General features: G+C 45.5%; 1 protein-coding gene and 1 long non-coding RNA gene across 2 annotated transcripts in view; one reads left to right on the top strand and one right to left on the bottom strand.

The window, feature by feature from the left end:
• Positions 1 to 356: 356 nt before the first annotated feature.
• Pi4k2a (phosphatidylinositol 4-kinase type 2 alpha) overlaps positions 357 to 16937 on the top strand; it is a 32407-nt gene continuing 15826 nt past the window's right edge. Inside the window, exons 1-3 of the mRNA XM_021151762.3 lie at positions 357 to 1025; positions 11641 to 11841; positions 16642 to 16773. Coding sequence (XP_021007421.1) covers positions 591 to 1025; positions 11641 to 11841; positions 16642 to 16773 — 768 coding nt within the window. The 5' untranslated portion in view covers positions 357 to 590. The remainder of the gene's footprint in view (positions 1026 to 11640; positions 11842 to 16641; positions 16774 to 16937) is intronic.
• Positions 4528 to 16923, bottom strand: LOC110285531 (uncharacterized). Its single transcript, XR_003835566.2, has 3 exons — positions 16882 to 16923; positions 10695 to 10789; positions 4528 to 4775 (listed from the first exon to the last, which is right to left on the bottom strand). It is a non-coding gene; the product is annotated as an uncharacterized LOC110285531 (long non-coding RNA).

Raw genomic sequence — 16937 nt, 5'->3', positions numbered from 1 at the left:
ATCCACCTGCCTCTGACTCCAAAGTGCAAGGTTTAAAGGTTTAAAGGCAACCACCCGGCTGAGGTACTAGGATTTTTTTTTTTTTTTTAACTTACTGCGATAGCAGCACAAGTGACCTATCTCATTGTTGTCGTTTCAATTCTTTGTCCATAGCTGGTGTTTAGTGACACAAAAATGACATTTTGCAGTTTCACAGTCTGGTCAGGGTAGCCAGTCAATAAGTTAGCAAGGAAGCAGCTATCGGGAAAGCTTCCGAAGATCTGTCTGCCAATTGGAAGCTGGGGCGGGCTAAGGGCAGAGGGCGTACCTGACCCGGGTTTGTCTCATAGAGCATGCGCGGTCTTCACAGAAGGTGACGCGAAAGCTAAGGAGGCCGCGATTGCGTAGGCGCAGGTTCTGATTGGCCACTACACAAGCGCGAGGGGCCGTGCCTACGCGTCGCCAAGTAAACAGGACAGGCTAGAGGCGGAGCTACGGAGGCGCGGCTTCCTGGTTGGCCAAGCGGGAGGTGGGGGAGTGCCGCGGATTGGTCACGGCCGCGAGCTCGCTGGTGTGGAGCGCGCCGGGTCCCCGAGCCGGCGGCCTGAGGGATGGACGAGACGAGCCCGCTAGTGTCCCCCGAGCGGGCCCAACCCCCGGAGTACACCTTCCCGTCGGGCTCCGGAGCTCACTTTCCGCAAGTCCCGGGGGGCGCGGTCCGCGTGGCGGCGGCGGCCGGCTCCGGCCCGTCACCGCCGTGCTCGCCCGGCCACGACCGGGAGCGGCAGCCCCTGCTGGACCGGGCCCGGGGCGCGGCGGCGCAGGGCCAGACCCACACGGTGGCTGTGCAGGCCCAGGCCCTGGCCGCCCAGGCGGCCGTGGCGGCGCACGCCGTTCAGACCCACCGCGAGCGGAACGACTTCCCGGAGGACCCCGAGTTCGAGGTGGTGGTGCGGCAGGCCGAGGTTGCCATCGAGTGCAGCATCTATCCCGAGCGCATCTACCAGGGCTCCAGTGGAAGCTACTTCGTCAAGGACTCTCAGGGGGTGAGCGCGGGGGTGCGGGCGCAGCGGGGGCGGCGCCCCGGGACCGGGGAAAGGGGGAATCGAGAGGGTGCAGAAAAGAAACTTCAGCGCCAGTCCCCGGCGAGATTGGGGATGCTTCTGGGGACTGGAAGTGGAGAAACCTCGCGGGATGAAGAAATCAATCAGAACCTTTTTGCAGGGGAAGGCGTGAGCGGAAAGAGAAAAGAGGAAATTGACCAGATACGGGGCAGAAAAGTCCTGACCCAAGCTGCTTTCCAGTCGGTCCCTTAGCTTCAAACTACTGGGACAAATAGCTAGTCATTGCCTCCAGATTCAGGGTTTTAGACCTATTCTCTTTCACCTTTTATTTATTTATTTTAGTTTGGCCCAAAGCTGTGTGTCGACCCATCACGGGCTCTGAGGATTTAATTCCCTCTTGTGTTGTGGGGCTGTCTTTGCAGGGATCCCAGGTTTCTTATTAGCAGTCATTGGTGACAGCGTGGGTGGACTCGTCAGTGTCATCTGTCCTGATTATTGCTCACTTCTGGGAAAAGGTTCATATCGTCGCTTATGGTTCCTCAGTGTCACAGTGTGGAGCTTTAAAAACACGAAACTGTCTCCTGCCCGTTAATTTTTCTTTCAGTTCTATATCAGGAGTTTACTTAGCTAGGGCAGTTTTGATGACCTTAATTTTTGTCGCCTGCTTTTGTACTGGGGGGTGTGGAAGCAGGATAATGTGGGGCATGAGGTGACCGAGGCAGCTAAGAAGTGACCTTTATCCATTTGAGACTTCATAAGAATTTAAAACTTGGGACACAGATCAGACCAGAGCTATTAGAGGATTAGTAGGTCAAGATATATCAGCTCTTTCTTGTTGGTGTTTTCAGATGTGCCAAATGGTTCATTTAAAAAATTTACTATTGTTATATATATTAAAATTATGGGTGTTAAAGTTGTATCAAAATTCCCTCCCTTCCCTCTCCATATATCCCCCCCACACACACACACCGTTTCTCTCTGTAGTCCTGGTTGTCTCTGGAATTCACTCTGTAGACCTGGCTGGCCTTGATCAGCCTGCCTGTGCCTTCCCAGTGCTGAGATTAAAGGCATGTGCCACCACTGGGCAGCTGGTCCCTTGCATTTGTGAGTGTGTGAATTTAAAAACAAAACCAAAAACCAAAAACACAACCTTAAAAAATTAGCAGGTGTGGACCAAGCCTTTAATCCCAGCAATCAGAAGGCAGAAGCTGAGGGTTCTTTGTTAATTGGAGGCCAGCTTAATCTACAGAACGAGATCTAGGACAGAGCTACCTAGAAGCACCTTGTCTCATTTCACTGTGTAGCCCAGGTTGGCTTCAACTCACATTCCTCCTGCCTGAACCTCCAGAATACTGTGTGGACTCTTTGTTTATCTTATTTTTTTCATTTAAAAACTTTTTTTTTGTTTTTGTTTTTCGAGACAGGGTTTCTCAGTATAGCCCTGGCTGTCCTGGAACTCACTCAGTAGACCAGGCTGGCCTCGAACTCAGAAATCCGCCTGTCTCCGCCTCCCGAGTGCTGGGACTAAAGGTGTGCACCACCACGCCCGGCCATTTTAAAACATTTTATGTGTCTTGATATTTTGTCTTTATTTATGTGTCTTTTCCCAGAGGATGGTTGGATCCTTGGGATTGGAGTTTCAGATGACTGTGAGCTGTCGTATGGGTGCTGAGAATGGAACCCTGGGTCTTCTAGAAGAGCGGCAGCTTCCGGGCCATTTCTCCAGCCCCTGTGTGCTCTTTACATGGGTTGCATGCTGCTGTGTTGAACTGGTCAGGGTGGGTTGGGACTGACTGCTCTCGATAGAGTTCATTTACCCAGAGCTGCCCTTGAGATTACAAAACCAGAGAGCAATTCTCTCAACAGCATTTGTATAAACTGGACTGGAGAAAACTTTGAGACTATACACAAGGCCCCCGATCCAGCACAAGAAGCCAAGTCAGCAAGACTTAAATCTTTTTTATTCCAGAACAGAATGGGGATTTAGGTAGGAATTGCGTTTGGGGGGGGGGGGGGGAGTGGGTAATGCGTAACATGTTGGCTGGACCTTTTGATAGCACAGGAGGGAGATTTTTGTTTTTTCTCATTTAGAAGTATGTCGGGTCAACTGGGAAATGATCTGGTGCTCTGATAAATGGGAGTAACATGATCTGTGAGTTCTGTTACCTCGGTCCAGCACGGAGCACAGGCCGAAGGGCTCGGGGTTGGAGGCTGTCGTTTTGGTGTGGGCAGTGGTCAGGCTCTAAGTTTCTGGCCACTGTCCCCTGTTAGAGGTAAAAATCTACACGTACATTTCCAAAACAGGAATAAAAAGATTAGTAATATGATTGCCTTGCCCTGCTCCCTCTGAAAGTGTGGTCTAGAGCTGAGGAGCCACTTCCTGAGGGCTTGTGGAGGTTACACTGGCCCACAGAAACAGTTTGGTATTTGTTACCTTAGACTCTGCACCAAATTTGTTTAAGTTTAATGCTTAAATTGTGCAGAATTGTTCAAGTGCTTTATGAATATTAACGCTTGTTCCCAAAACCACCTCGGAAGTTGCTACCGTTTTGTCTCCACAGGTGACCCTGGGTACAGTGTAATTGATTTGCACAAGGTTGGTCCCCTAGGAAGGCATCTTGGCTCCGAGGTTCTGCTCCTCACCTCACTACTGTTTGAGAAGCGGTCAGCCATGTGAACTCAGTTTCTCTGGTGTCCGTTAGCATCGGGCTTGCCTGTGTGTGACAGATATTTTTAAATAATGACCAAAGGTGGGGAAAAGGTTTCTTTTTTTTTTTTTTTTTTTGGTTTTTTGAGACAGGGTTTCTCTGTATAGCCCTGGCTGTCCTGGAACTCACTTTGTAGACCAGGCTGGCCTCGAACTCAGAAATCTGCCTGCCTCTGCCTCCCAAGTGCTGGGATTAAAGGCGTGCACCACCACCACCCGGCGGTTTCTTTATCTCAAATGTAAAGGGAGTCTATGGGCTTCTCAGAACCAGCGTGGCTTTTCACTGTGTTTGCAGATGTGCCTGTCCTCAGAGTGTGGCCTACATGTCCTCTGCTAATGGCTGCTCAAGCTTCCTTGTTTGTCAGCCATTGGAAAGAGGGAGAGAAAGAATGTGTCCCCACCCTTGCTGGCCCTTCCTTGAAGTTGCATCAGGTTTTTCTGCCTACATCTGATTGTCTAGAACGTAGTTGTGGTGGTTAGTGCTTGTGACCTGTAGGTTTTATCTTCCCTACACAATAAAATAAGACAGGCAAGGAGGAACCAGGAGTGTGTGTAAGAACCACTTTTGGAACAGTCTGAAAGGCTCTTTTTTAATTTTTTTAAGATTAATTTTTTATTTTTGAGACAAGGTCTTACTATGTAGCCTTGGCTGATTTGGAGCTCACTATGTAGACAAGGCTGACTTTGAACTCACAGAGGTTCAGCTGCCTAGTTATGGCTAGGATTAAAGGTGTCCAGCACCAGTCCCAGCCTGTTTTAATTTAAATTTATTTTATTTATGAGTGTGTCTGCAGGTTTTTATGCCACTTGGATGTGGTTGCCCTTGGAGGTCAGGAGTGAGTGTTGGATCTCCTAGAGTCAGGGCTCCAGGTGGTTGAGAGCCACCTGCTATGAGGGCTGGCAGTGTGCTCAGGCCCTCTAGAAGGGTGCGTGCTCCCGCTCATTCTGAAAGACTTGACTGTGACAGCCTTGACTGTACTTCCCAGTTTATGGTAGTTTCTGCCACAGGATGATTAAGTAAGGACCTGGAACAGTAAAATGGAAAATGCTAGATTAGTGGTTGCCATGGTGATGTGTCTCACATTACCCCTCCTCACTTACAGGCTTGCTGCTTCAGATCTCATGGTCACTTGACTACATACGTATTTTCTTAGCATCTACTCTTTGATGAAGTTCATAGTTCCAGGAATTGCAGAACATGTGATATAAATAGTTTTAAGAAGATCAATGGACCAGGCATGGTGGTGCAAGCCTATAACCCCAGCCCTCAAGAGGCAGAGGCAGGCAGCTGGCGAGATTGCTCAGAAGTTAAGAGCAGTGACTGCTAAGTCCCTGAGTTCAAATCCCAGCAACCACATGGTGGCTCATGACCACCTGCAATGAGATCTGACTCCTGGTGTGTCTGAAGACAGCTACAGTGTACTTATGTATAATTATAAATAAATCTTTGGGCCTGAGTGAGTGGGGTTGACTGGAGAGAGTGAGTGGGGCCGACAGGAGTGAGCAGAGGTCCTAAAAATTCAATTCCCAACAACTACATGAAGGCTCACAACCATCTGTAGAGCTACAGTGTACTTATATACATAAAATAAATAAATAAATCTTTAAAAAAAAAAAAAAAAGCAGAGGCAGGCAGAGCTCTGTGAATTTGAAGTCAGCCTGATTTACAGAGTGTGTTCCAGGTCAGCCAGGGCTACACAGTAAAGTAAGGGGCGGTGTGGTTAAACATCACACAGGAAAGCCCCTGGTAGGGAGTTCTGGTACTTAGCAGATATTTACTCAGGAGTTTTTCATTTTGTCCCTTTGTTTTGTTTCTCTTCTTAAACAGGGTCTTAGGTAGCCCAGCCTGGCTTCTTCAGTCTAGCTATTTAGCCAAAAATGAGTTTGTACTATGGATCCTCTTGGCTGCTTCTCTGGAACTCCTGGGAGTAGAGGCATGTTTCACTCCGACTGCTTATCTTGTTCTGTTTTCCAGTCGTATGCCTGCTTACCTCTATATTAGGCTTTCTTGGATACATGGTGTTGTGGAAGGCAGTAGTAGTATAATTGTGAGAGGATATTCTTGTAACCACTGAGAATAACAATTCATCAAGGAATGCTATTTAAAATTCTTTGCATATAAAATTGCCAAGTACAGTGTCTGCAGAGATATCTGTCCACATATTCTAGGCACTTTATATCACATCAATGGTTTTTTAACCTTATATAATTGACCATTTTATTGTTTATTTAATAGGTTGCTTTGGAGGGGGGAGGGATAGGTTCTTACCTGTGTAGCCCTCCAGACTTGGAATTTTGTAGACCAGACTGGACTTTACTGCCTCTACCTTGTGAGTGTGGGGATTAAAGGCTTTTGCCACCGCTCTAGCGTGTGTGTTTGTTTTTAAGACAGGGATTCACGATGTAGACCTGGCTAGCCTGGAATTCACAGTACTTGACACCCTCTGCCTCCCGAATGCTGGGATTGAAGGTGCACACCACCATGTCCTGCCTATGCGTTTGTTTTTGTTTGTTTGGTTGGTTTTTTGTTTTTGTTTTTTTTTTTTTTTCTGAGACAGGGTTTCTCTGTATAGCCCTGGTGGTCCTGGAACTCACTTTGTAGACCAGGCTGGCCTCAAACTCAGAAATCTGCCTGCCTCTGCTTCCCAAGTGCTGGGATTAAAGGCATGCGCTACCACCGCCTGGCCTATGCTGTTTTCTAAAATCTGTTTATTTGTTAAGTGTGCATGTGCCTCTCTCTAAATAACATTTAAAAACGGTTTTCTTGTTCACATGCACAGATAGAAGAAACACATTCAGTATTTGAAAAACAGCAAAAGATGACTTCCTCAGCTTCTCCCACGTTCAGAAGAATCCTCTCATCCTTTCACTTGGTTAAGAACCATATTGATAGCATCACCAGACCTTACTGAGCAAACACTTGAATGATATAGTGAATGCTGTATATCCTCTGTGGATATAGGTCATGAGATTTTAAGCTTTATCTGCCATCTGGTACAGGGAGCTACCACACCCAAGTTAGGAGTAAAATAGTTTGCAGGCGACCGTAGTTCTTAAAGTATGGCCCAGGGATCACTGTAAATTTTGAGGGCCCAGGGATGAGCATTTTCTTTTTTTTTTTTTAAAGATTTATTTATTTATTATATGTAAGTACACTGTAGCTGTCTTCAGACCCTCCAGAAGAGGGAGCCAGATCTCACTACGGATGGTTGTGAGCCACCATGTGGTTGCTGGGATTTGAACTCCAGACCTTCAGAAGAGCAGTCGGGTGCTCTTACCCACTGAGCCATCTCACCAGCCCGAGCATTTTCATAATATGTGTAAGGCTTTATTTGTCTGCTCTCTGTCATTTCCCTTTGTGTGTAGAGAAGAGACTCGGAGATCAGATGTGAAATACTGAAACCTTGACCAGGTATGAGGACGAAGCTCTAGTCTGTTAACTCAGACACTACAGGGTTTTGCAACACTGTTTTGAAATGGCTATTTTCATAAATATTTTAGTTAGTTCTTTGAGAATTTCATATATTTTGATCATATTCACACTCCCCCATTTCTCCTAGGTTTCTCCCAATACCTTGACCTCTCTTGGAGTTTTCTTTTAAATTATTTTAGTCTAATCTGGGCTGCCCTGGAGTGCAGTTGACCTACCGGGAATCACACCGTTAAAAGACTGACTCCCCCTCTCTTAGTGCGGGATCTTACTAATTTTTTTTAATTTTTGATTTTTGGTTTTGGTTTTTCGAGACAGGGTTTCTCTGTGTAGCCCTGGTTATCCTGGAACTCACTTTGTACACCAGGCTGGCCTCGAACTCAGAGATCTGCCTGTCTCTGCCTCCTGAGTGCTGGGATTAAAGGGGTGCACCACCACCCCCCGGCTTCTAATTTTTAACAATTTAAGAGAATTCTAGTTCTGTGCTATCATGCCTGTCTTGAAGGAAATCTTAAAAGAAAGAAATTTGTGAGCCTTCCATGTTGTGTGTACCAAACAAAATTTATTTTGAATCTTTGTGCACATATGCGCAGAGTGAGGTTGGAGTTCAGAAGGCAACTTGTGAGGTCAGTTCTTTGCTTCAAACCAAATAGGTTCTGAGCATTGAAATCAGTCATCAGACTGGATGGCAAGAACTTTTTAACCCACTGAGCACTCTGGCTAGCCCCTAAACTTAAAAAACAACCAAAATTTAAACTAAAACTCACTTCTGGTTATATCACTGTACATGAGTGATTTATTTAAACTCAAGTTTTGAGTCCTTGGAAAAAAGAAATAAATGTATTCCTCCTTTTCCTTCCTTTTCTTTCTTTTTTTTTTTTTTTAGACCAGAGTCTTACTATGTAGCCAAGACTGACCGTGTTTGTGAACTTCCTGCTGCATTACATTACCTCTGTATCATTTTGTTTATTGAGATGGGGGTCTCAGCATTATTTCCAAGCCCAAGCATTGTTAACAAGGCTGGCCTTGTAACCCTCGACTCCAGTAGATCTGCAGTCTTTCTAGTAGGTAGATTGGCTGCAAATATATGACACTTCACTTTTCGGGGTCTCTCTATCATATCCTTATGTTGGTCATTGCTTGTTAGTGATAGGAAACTTGGGTTCCAGTAAGTGATTGTGGATTCTGACACCAGCTAGCAAGGAGTTTCCTGGTTCCTGATACAGTTCTGTTTTTATTTATGGACTGGTACTTCCTAAGATATCTGTATATTATTTTACATTAACTAGGGAGCACAGTAAGTGGGGGTTAAGGAAGGATGCTTTTGGGCTGGAGAGATGGCTCAACAGTTAAGAGCACCGACCGATCTTCCAAAGGTCCTGAGTTCAATTCCCAACAACCACATGGTGGCTCACAACCATCTGTAATGTAATCTGATGTACTCTTCTGGGATGTGTCTGAAGACAGCTACCATGTACTCACATAAATAAAATAAATCTTTAAAAACAGGAAAGCTGCTTTTAAAATCAGATCCACAGAGATCCATTCTCTTGGGTGTAACAAGAATGAACTATCTAGGACGAGAGAATGGTGAGGAGGTCAGTCAGTTTCTTCCCGAGCTGAGTACTGGGAGGTATTCTTTTTTAATTTGAGTGGTGTGGTGGTTTGGATGACGAGGCCCCCATAGATTCATGTGTTTGGATGCTTGGCCATAGGGAGTGGCACTATTAGGAGGTGTGGCCTTTTTGGAGGAGTGAGTACATCATGCACTTGTAGGTGAGCTTTGAGGGCTCCTATGCTCAGGCTCCGCCCACTGTGGATGTTACTCTCATCCTGGCTGCCTCTTGGTTCCTCCAGCACCACATCTGCCTGCATGCTGCCAAGCTTCCTGCCATGATGATAATGGACTAAACCTCTGAAACTGTAAGCCAGCCCCAATGGAATGTTTGCCTTTATAAGAGTTGTCGGGGCTGGAGAGATGGCTCAGCGGTTAAGAGCACTGACTGTTCTTCCAAAGGTCCTGAGTTCAAATCCCAGCAACCACATGGTGGCTCACAACTATCTGTAATAAGATCTGGCGCCCTCTTCTGGGGTGTCTAAAGACAGCTACAGTGTACTTAGATATAATACATAAAACTTGAAAAAATTAAAAAAAAAAAAGAGTTGTCTTGCCAGGCAGTGGTGGCGCACGCCTTTAATCCCAGCACTTGGGAGGCAGAGGCAGGTGGATTTCTGAGTTCAAGGCCAGCCTGGTCTACAGCCAGGACAGCCAAACCCTGTCTCGAAACCCCCACCCCCCAAAAAAACAAAAACCAAACCAAAAGAGTGTCTTCACAGCAGTGTCTTAGAGTTCATCCTCGGGAGAGGAGAGCATTTTTTGATTTGCCAGCAACATCGTCCACTCTATGCAGTTAACATGGCTGTGAAAATTAGGGCAGAGGCTGCTTTGTGTCTTGAGGAAACCGACCACACACTTGCACAAACTAGATCCTAATCAGAGTTTAGCAGAGCTGAGTTGTACTGAGGTCTGGTCTTAGTCCTAAGAGGTGTGTGTCTCCCCCGTGCCAAATGCCCTTCTAGTTCTCAGTCTCCCTCCACTTTACTTCCCTCAATTCTTTAATCTAGACAGAATTCGTCATTGATGTCCCTGTGTTACAGAGATAACCATATTTTATTTCTTTGAAGAACCAATTAATGGTTTCCTCATGATGAGTGGAAGTTGAGAGGCCTGGGAGGTCAGTAATAAATGACACTTGTCTGCAGTTTGCCTTCAAGTTCTGTTTTCTTCAAGTAGAAGAATTTAACTTATTCCTCAGTACTTTGCTGCCCTCACTGGTACCTGGAAGGTCTCCGTCCCCCTTTCTTTGGCGACTGCATGCTACACTGTTGAAGGGTCCAGTTCAGTGGCCTGTGGCAGCGTCTCTGGTTTTCAGAGACCGGGTTCTGTGAACACAGAAGCTGCTTCGTGCCAAGGCTTCTTACTAGCCACTTTGGATAAGAAAGTAACTGTGGCAGGGTATGATGGCATACATCTTTAATCCCAGCATTGGGGAGGCCGAGGCAGGCTGATTTCTATGAATTCAACTAGCTTGGTCTAACAAGTTAAAGGCCAGCCAGGGCTACATAGTGAGACCATGCCTTTAAAAAGTAATTACAAAGACTTACAATATCATTTATATTTTACTTTTACCAATAAATTTGACCTTAAAAATAAATGTATTCTTGTTAGAAAGAAAAAAAAAGTGTTATGGGTTTTTCTTGTCTTTACAAATCCTTATAAGATTTTTTTTTGAAGGATCTGGCCTCACGATTTAATTCATTATTAGCAGTGGGATGAGTCAGCTCACTAGTACTCACTAAATGAAGGCAGATGGATATAATACGTTGTCTACTGTGACCTACCCTAACTCAGGAAGTGATACAAAAAAAAAAAAAAATCGCTTTCTGACCCAGCAGCCACCCTTGGATTGGCTGTGAAGTAAGTAGGGAAGAAGAGGAGTCTAAGATGACTCACTTAGTTAGCACATCTGCCTCTCTTCCTTAGAAGTAGCCGTTTGGGGACTGGAAGGAATGCGATAGATGGAAAGCGAGTCCAGAGGGCCTAAGGGTCTGTGGAAGAAAACAGTCAGAGTTTAGGTGTTGTAGAGCACACCTTTAGTCCCAGCACTCAAGAGGTAGAGGAGGTGGATCTGAGTGTGAGGTCAGAGGGTCTACACTGCCGAATTCTGAGCCAGCCAGGGATACACGATAAGACTCAACCTAATAAGACACAATACTTAATACACAATAAGACACAACTTAATCTGTTTTTCTGGTTTTGGACAAACAAAACCAGGAAAGCAGATTAAGTTGTAGGTTAGAGAAAATGAACTGTGTGTTCTCTTCTCCTGAACCTTGCCTATCAGACTCTGTTAAGAGAACCCCAGTTGTGACCATGTTGTAGCACCTTCTTTTTCCTGCTATGATTTTTGTTTCTTCTTTGGTTGTTTTGTTATTAGATTGTCTCTCTTAGACAATCTCCCACCCTCCCAGTGTCTCCCAGCATTTGGGAGGCAGAGGGAGGTGATGGATCTCTGAGTTTGAGGCCAGCCTGGTCTACAAGGCAAGTTCCAGGACTGCCAAAGCTACACAGAAAAACCTGTCTTGAGCACCCCCCACCCCTCCCTGAAAGATGTCTTACCAAGTTGTCTTCTGGTCTTTCACCTGGAAGCATACATTTACTTTGTTTCCTACAAACCATTGACATTGAAGCACAGAGTTATATCAGAGAAGAAGGATGAGGAAGCAGAAGTGTGAAGCAAGAAGACTGAGGGGTCTGGTATTGTTGGCTGTAGCTCTTTCTAGCAGCCTGTCTCCACTGAGTTAAGGGCCTTATAAATGCTGAGTATGTGATCTTCTACTGAACAACGCCCAGACTTGTGAATCACCTTCCCTGCCCTCTCTCTGTTTTGTCTATGTAGAGAATCGTTGCTGTCTTCAAACCCAAGAATGAAGAGCCATACGGGCACCTTAACCCTAAGTGGACCAAGTGGCTGCAGAAGCTGTGCTGCCCCTGCTGCTTTGGCCGAGACTGCCTTGTTCTCAACCAGGGCTATCTCTCAGAGGCAGGGGCTAGCCTGGTGGACCAAAAACTGGAACTCAACATTGTACCACGTACAAAGGTCAGTGACCCAGTTCTGGGGAGCCTTAGTTCTTTGCTATAGGCTTGCTTGGTCCCTGAGTTCTGTTAGTGGAACAGAGGGCTCAGGGAGGGCTTGTTTAAATCTGAGATACTCAGCCTTTTGGGGATGGGTGGTAGGAACAGGCTTACAGTTTAAAAGCTATTCTCAGGGCATGGATGAGTCTTCTATATAATCTCAGGAATCTGACAGGTGCCTTGTGTACATTTAAGGGCTTCCTTGGTCTCTGTATTCAGCAAGCTGGCTATAAACCTAGGTGTTTTTACTGCTCATCCTCAGTGACTTCTGGACCAAGATTTAAGCACACAGTTTCTTTTCTTCCTTTCCCCTCTCCCTTTTCTTCTTCTTTGGGGGACAGTGGTGGTAGTGGATTTTGAGACAGGGTTTTTCTGTGTAGCCCTGGCTGTTCTGGAATGTACTATACATACTAGGCTGGCCTAGAATTCACTGATAACTGACTGCCTCTGCCTCCTGAGTGCTGGGATTAAAGGCATGCACCACCATGCTCAGCGGATGCACGCTTGCGCTCTCTCTCTCTCTCTTTCTCTCTCTCTCTCTCTTAAAAAAATGATGTGTGTTTGTCTCTGCATGTATGTATGAGCTCATGTGTGTGGGTGCCAATGAAGGATCCTCTGGAGCTGGAGTCACAGGTGATTGTGAGTCTCATGTGGGTGCTGGGTACTGGATTCCACTCCTGCAAGAGCGGCAGTGCTCTTAACCTGAGTCATGTCTCTCTCCATTCCCTCTTTTCTTTCTAAGAGACCAGGAAGGTCTTGTTATCCTCCAGTGACCACCTGTATCAACCTCCCAAGTACCTGAGTCTATAGTGTGCCACCATGTCTGCCTTTAGATACAAATTATCTGATGTCAGCTGAGGATGAGAGTAAAATGTGTGCTCCAACTCCCTCAAAGGACTGCCTTGGAGTTGCCCTCACCTGCCTTCACGATGTGGAATCCTGGGACTTGTCTGAGCATAGCGGGATCGAGGGCCTGGCCTGGGTTGTTGCTCACTGTTGGAACACTTACTTAGCATAAGCATATGCAAGCCCGGGGATTCAGTCCACAACACCACGGGGGGCAAGAAGGAAAAGGAAAGGACCTGTCCTGGGCAAGTTGAAATACAGAGGCGAGTCACACACTCCTTGTGTTTGTTATGATTGAGCTGAGACTCTGATAGAGAGTCGGGACCATCCTCCCCTCCCCTTTGAAGCAGTGCTGAGTGCATAGTTGATTTCATATGACTTCAGGGAACTTAATGATCCTATAGTGTTTAAGAACATCTTATGTGATAATTATTGCTTTATAGTCTGTTTCCTAACCTGAAATCCTAGGTCAGGCCCCTTCAAGACTCTAGGAGCCCTTTTTACACAGTCCCTGCTCTGCTTTGTCATAGTATAAACAGCACAGAGCCACAGCTGCTTCCTGGCTGGTTTCCTCTGCTAGTGTTTCTGGGGTACAGTGCCTAAGGCCTTGTCCAAGGTTTGAGTCAGAATTCTACTCAGTGGCTTTCCTCTTGTTAGAGATACAGTCTTGATATGTAGCCCAGGATGGCCTTAAACTTGTGATCTTTCTGTTTTAGGCTCCTAAGTACTGGGATCACAGAACTGGCCTCTGTGGCTTCTTCTTCTTCTTTTTTTTTTTTTAAAGACTTTATGTATGTATGTATTTATTGTATATGTGTACACTGTAGCTGTACAGATGGTTATGAGCCACCATGTGGTTGCTGGGATTTGAACTCAGGATCTTCAGAAGAGCAGTCAGTGCTCTTAACTGCTGAGCCATCTCTCCAGCCCCTCTGTGGCTTCTTTTTTTTTTTTTTTGGTTTTTCGAGACAGGGTTTCTCTGTGTAGCCCTGGCTGTCCTGGAACTCACTTTGTAGACCAGGCTGGCCTCGAACTCAGAAATCCGCCTGCCTCTGCCTCCAGAGTGCTGGGATTAAAGGCGTGCGCCACCACGCCCGGCATTCCTCTATGGCTTCTTATTTGTGTGACCCATGGGTAAATCAGTGACTCCCCTAGTGTATGTTCACTCTCCTCCTTGAAAACATAGAGATAGAAGTAGTAGTTACTTAGTAGCGTGATTTTTAAGATTATACTGGATCCATATATAAACACAGGGCATAATGTTAATACTCTATACATTTTGTGATTTTTTAAAAGCTTTTTTTAAAAAGATTTATTTATTTATTTATTTATTTATTTATTTATTTATTATATGTAAGTACACTGTAGCTGTCTTCAGACACTCCAGAAGAGGGAGTCAGATCTCATTATGGATGGTTGTGAGCCACCATGTGGTTGCTGGGATTTGAACTCTGGACCTTCGCAAGAACAGTCGGGTCCTCTTACCCACTGAGCCATCTCACCAGCCCCTTGTGATTTTTTAAAATTATCTTTAGTTTTTTAAAAATTATATAATTCAGCCGGGCGTGGTGGCGCATGCCTTTAATCCCAGCACTCGGGAGGCAGAGGCAGGCGGATTTCTGAGTTCGAGGCCAGCCTGGTCTACAAAGTGAGTGCCAGGACAGCCAGGGCTACACAGAGAAACCCTGTCTCGAAAAACCAAAAAAAAAAAAAAAAAAATTATATAATTCTCATTTCTCCCTTTTCTCCCTCCAAACCCTCCTATGTATACCACCTCTTTGATCTCTTTGAAATTCACAACCTCTTTTGTCTTTATTTGTGTATGTGTGTGTGTTTCTAAGTACATAAATAAGTAATGCTCAGTTTATATGGTTTTTTTTTTTTTTTTTTTTTGGTTTTTCGAGACAGGGTTTCTCTGTGTAGCCCTGGCTGTCCTGGAACTCACTTTGTAGACCAGGCTGGCTTTGAACTCTGAAATCCACCTGCCTCTGCCTCCCAAGTGCTGGGATTAAAGGCGTGCGCCACCAACTGCCTGGCTGATGATATTTTTAATATGTTCTAAGGGCTGTCTGTCCATTGATTGGTATTGGATAATTAGTTGGTGTGCTCTTCCCTGGAAGGCTATTTCTCCTGCTCTCAACATTCCTTAATTACCTATAGTTCTTTGTCTAGGGTTGAGGCCTCATCTGTTTTTCCCCTCGCACATCAGTCTGGCTCTTTGTGATGGTCTTGTTCAGCTCTTATCTAGGCAGCCATATTGGTAAGACTTCATAGCTGTAGCGTCTGACATTTTTCAGTCTCACAGCAAGTTCCTTGCTCCTCTGGCTTTCTCTCTCTCTTTGCCCTCCCTTCCACAGTGATCTCTGAGCCTTGGGTGTAAAAGTTGCGTGTAGTAGATGGGTCAGCTGCGACTGTGCTTCACACCTCTGCATTTTGATCAGTTACAGTTTTCCATAGTGGTCTTTGTCTGTGGCAAAGAAATATGCTTGATGAGGGGTCTTGTGTTTTTATAAGCTGTTTTAATCATTAACAGTTTTTCTCTGACTTCCTTGATAGAGAATAATGAGTTGTGAGGCTTTCTTGCATCAGAATGAACAATACAAAAACACTTAATCTGCCCACGATAGTGATGTGCACCTTTAATCCCAGAAGCAGAAGCAGGAGGATCTCTGTGAGTTCGAGGCCAGCCTGGGCTATAGATTGAGATCAGAACATAAAAAACTCCCTATCTTCTATGAGGCTGAGTTAAGACAGAACTTTGCAAGTTTAAATTCAGCTGCCAGAGAATCTAAGAGGAATCTCTAACCTTTACTGCCTGTCCTACTCTTGTGCTTGGATTCTATCCAGTTGATCAGAGTATCTGTCACTATGGAAACAGGGCTCACACTGTGAAGGTACTTCAAATAGTAAAGCTCTGGTTCTCACTCACTGGCTGCTCCACTTCCTGGGAGGTCAGGAGTGGTGGGCTGGGAAGAAAAGTGGCAAGGAAAGCTGGAAGCTGATGGCAGGGGAAGCTGATGGCAGGGGGAGCTGATGGCAGGGCGAGATGCTTTGAAGCTTGAACAGGCTGGGGTTTTCAAGTGGAAACTGGAAAAATGGCCTGAAAACACTTTTTCCCACACTTACTTATTATGAATAGTAATAACTAGGTAGTAGAGAAGCACATATGCCAACACTCACTTGTGGGAGTCGATGCTCTCTCCACAGTTGTGTGTTCTGGGGGCCACATTTAGGTGGTCACGCTTGGTGCCCAGTGCCTTGACCTGTGAGCCATCTTCCAGTATTTTTTCTTTCCTTGTTGCTCCTTTCTCCCCTCTCCCGTTTTTTTCTCTCCCCTCCCTTTTCCTTCTCTTCCCTTCTGTAAAATGAATTACTTTTTTTTCCTAGGGAGTTGGTTGATTTATATCAACCCCTAAGCTAATCTGGCTACCTCTCAGCCATGCTCCCAAGTATAAACTTGCAATTAGGGCTTCTGTTGTTCAGATGAATTTTTTTTTTTTTTTTAAGATTCATTTTATGTATGTGATTACACTGTAGCTATCTTCAGACACACCAGAAGAGGGCATCAGATTCCATTGCAGATGATTGTGAGCCACCAGGACCTCTGGAAGAACAGTTAGTGCTGTTAACCGCTGAGCCATCTCTCCAGCTTTCAGATGAACTCTTTTTTTTTTTTTTTTTTTTTTTTTTTTTTTTGGTTTTTCGAGACAGGGTTTCTCTGTATAGCTCTGGCTGTCCTGAAACTTACTCTGTGGACCAGGCTGGCCTCTAACTCAGAAATTTGCCTGCCTTTGCCTCCCAAGTGCTGGGGTTAAAGGCGTGCACCACCACACCTAGCCATTTTAAAACATTTTATGTGTGCTAGTTTCCTTTCTTAAACTTAACTCTAACCTAAGTATATTTTCTCTTTACCCTGTAGGTAGTATACCTGGCCAGTGAAACCTTCAACTACAGTGCCATTGACCGAGTAAAGTCCAGGGGCAAGCGGCTTGCACTAGAGAAAGTGCCAAAAGTTGGGCAGCGGTTTAACCGCATCGGCCTGCCACCAAAGGTATAGATTGCACCTATGCGACTTGACAAAGTAGATGGTTTATGGTGGCACCGTCACTCGGGGGCAGCAGGGTCTTACAGACTTCATCTGTGCATGGGGATGGCCTACCTGAGGTGCTTGTCTCTCACTTCTCTCAGGGACCGAAGAGTCCTCACCTCATTCCT

Source organism: Mus caroli, unplaced genomic scaffold (genome assembly GCF_978045245.1).
Source record: "Mus caroli unplaced genomic scaffold, Mus_caroli_1 scaffold_20, whole genome shotgun sequence".
NCBI classification, from domain to species: Eukaryota; Metazoa; Chordata; class Mammalia; order Rodentia; family Muridae; genus Mus; species Mus caroli.
The sequence above is the reverse complement of the archived record's forward strand: the minus strand, read 5'-3'. Positions and strand labels throughout refer to the sequence as shown.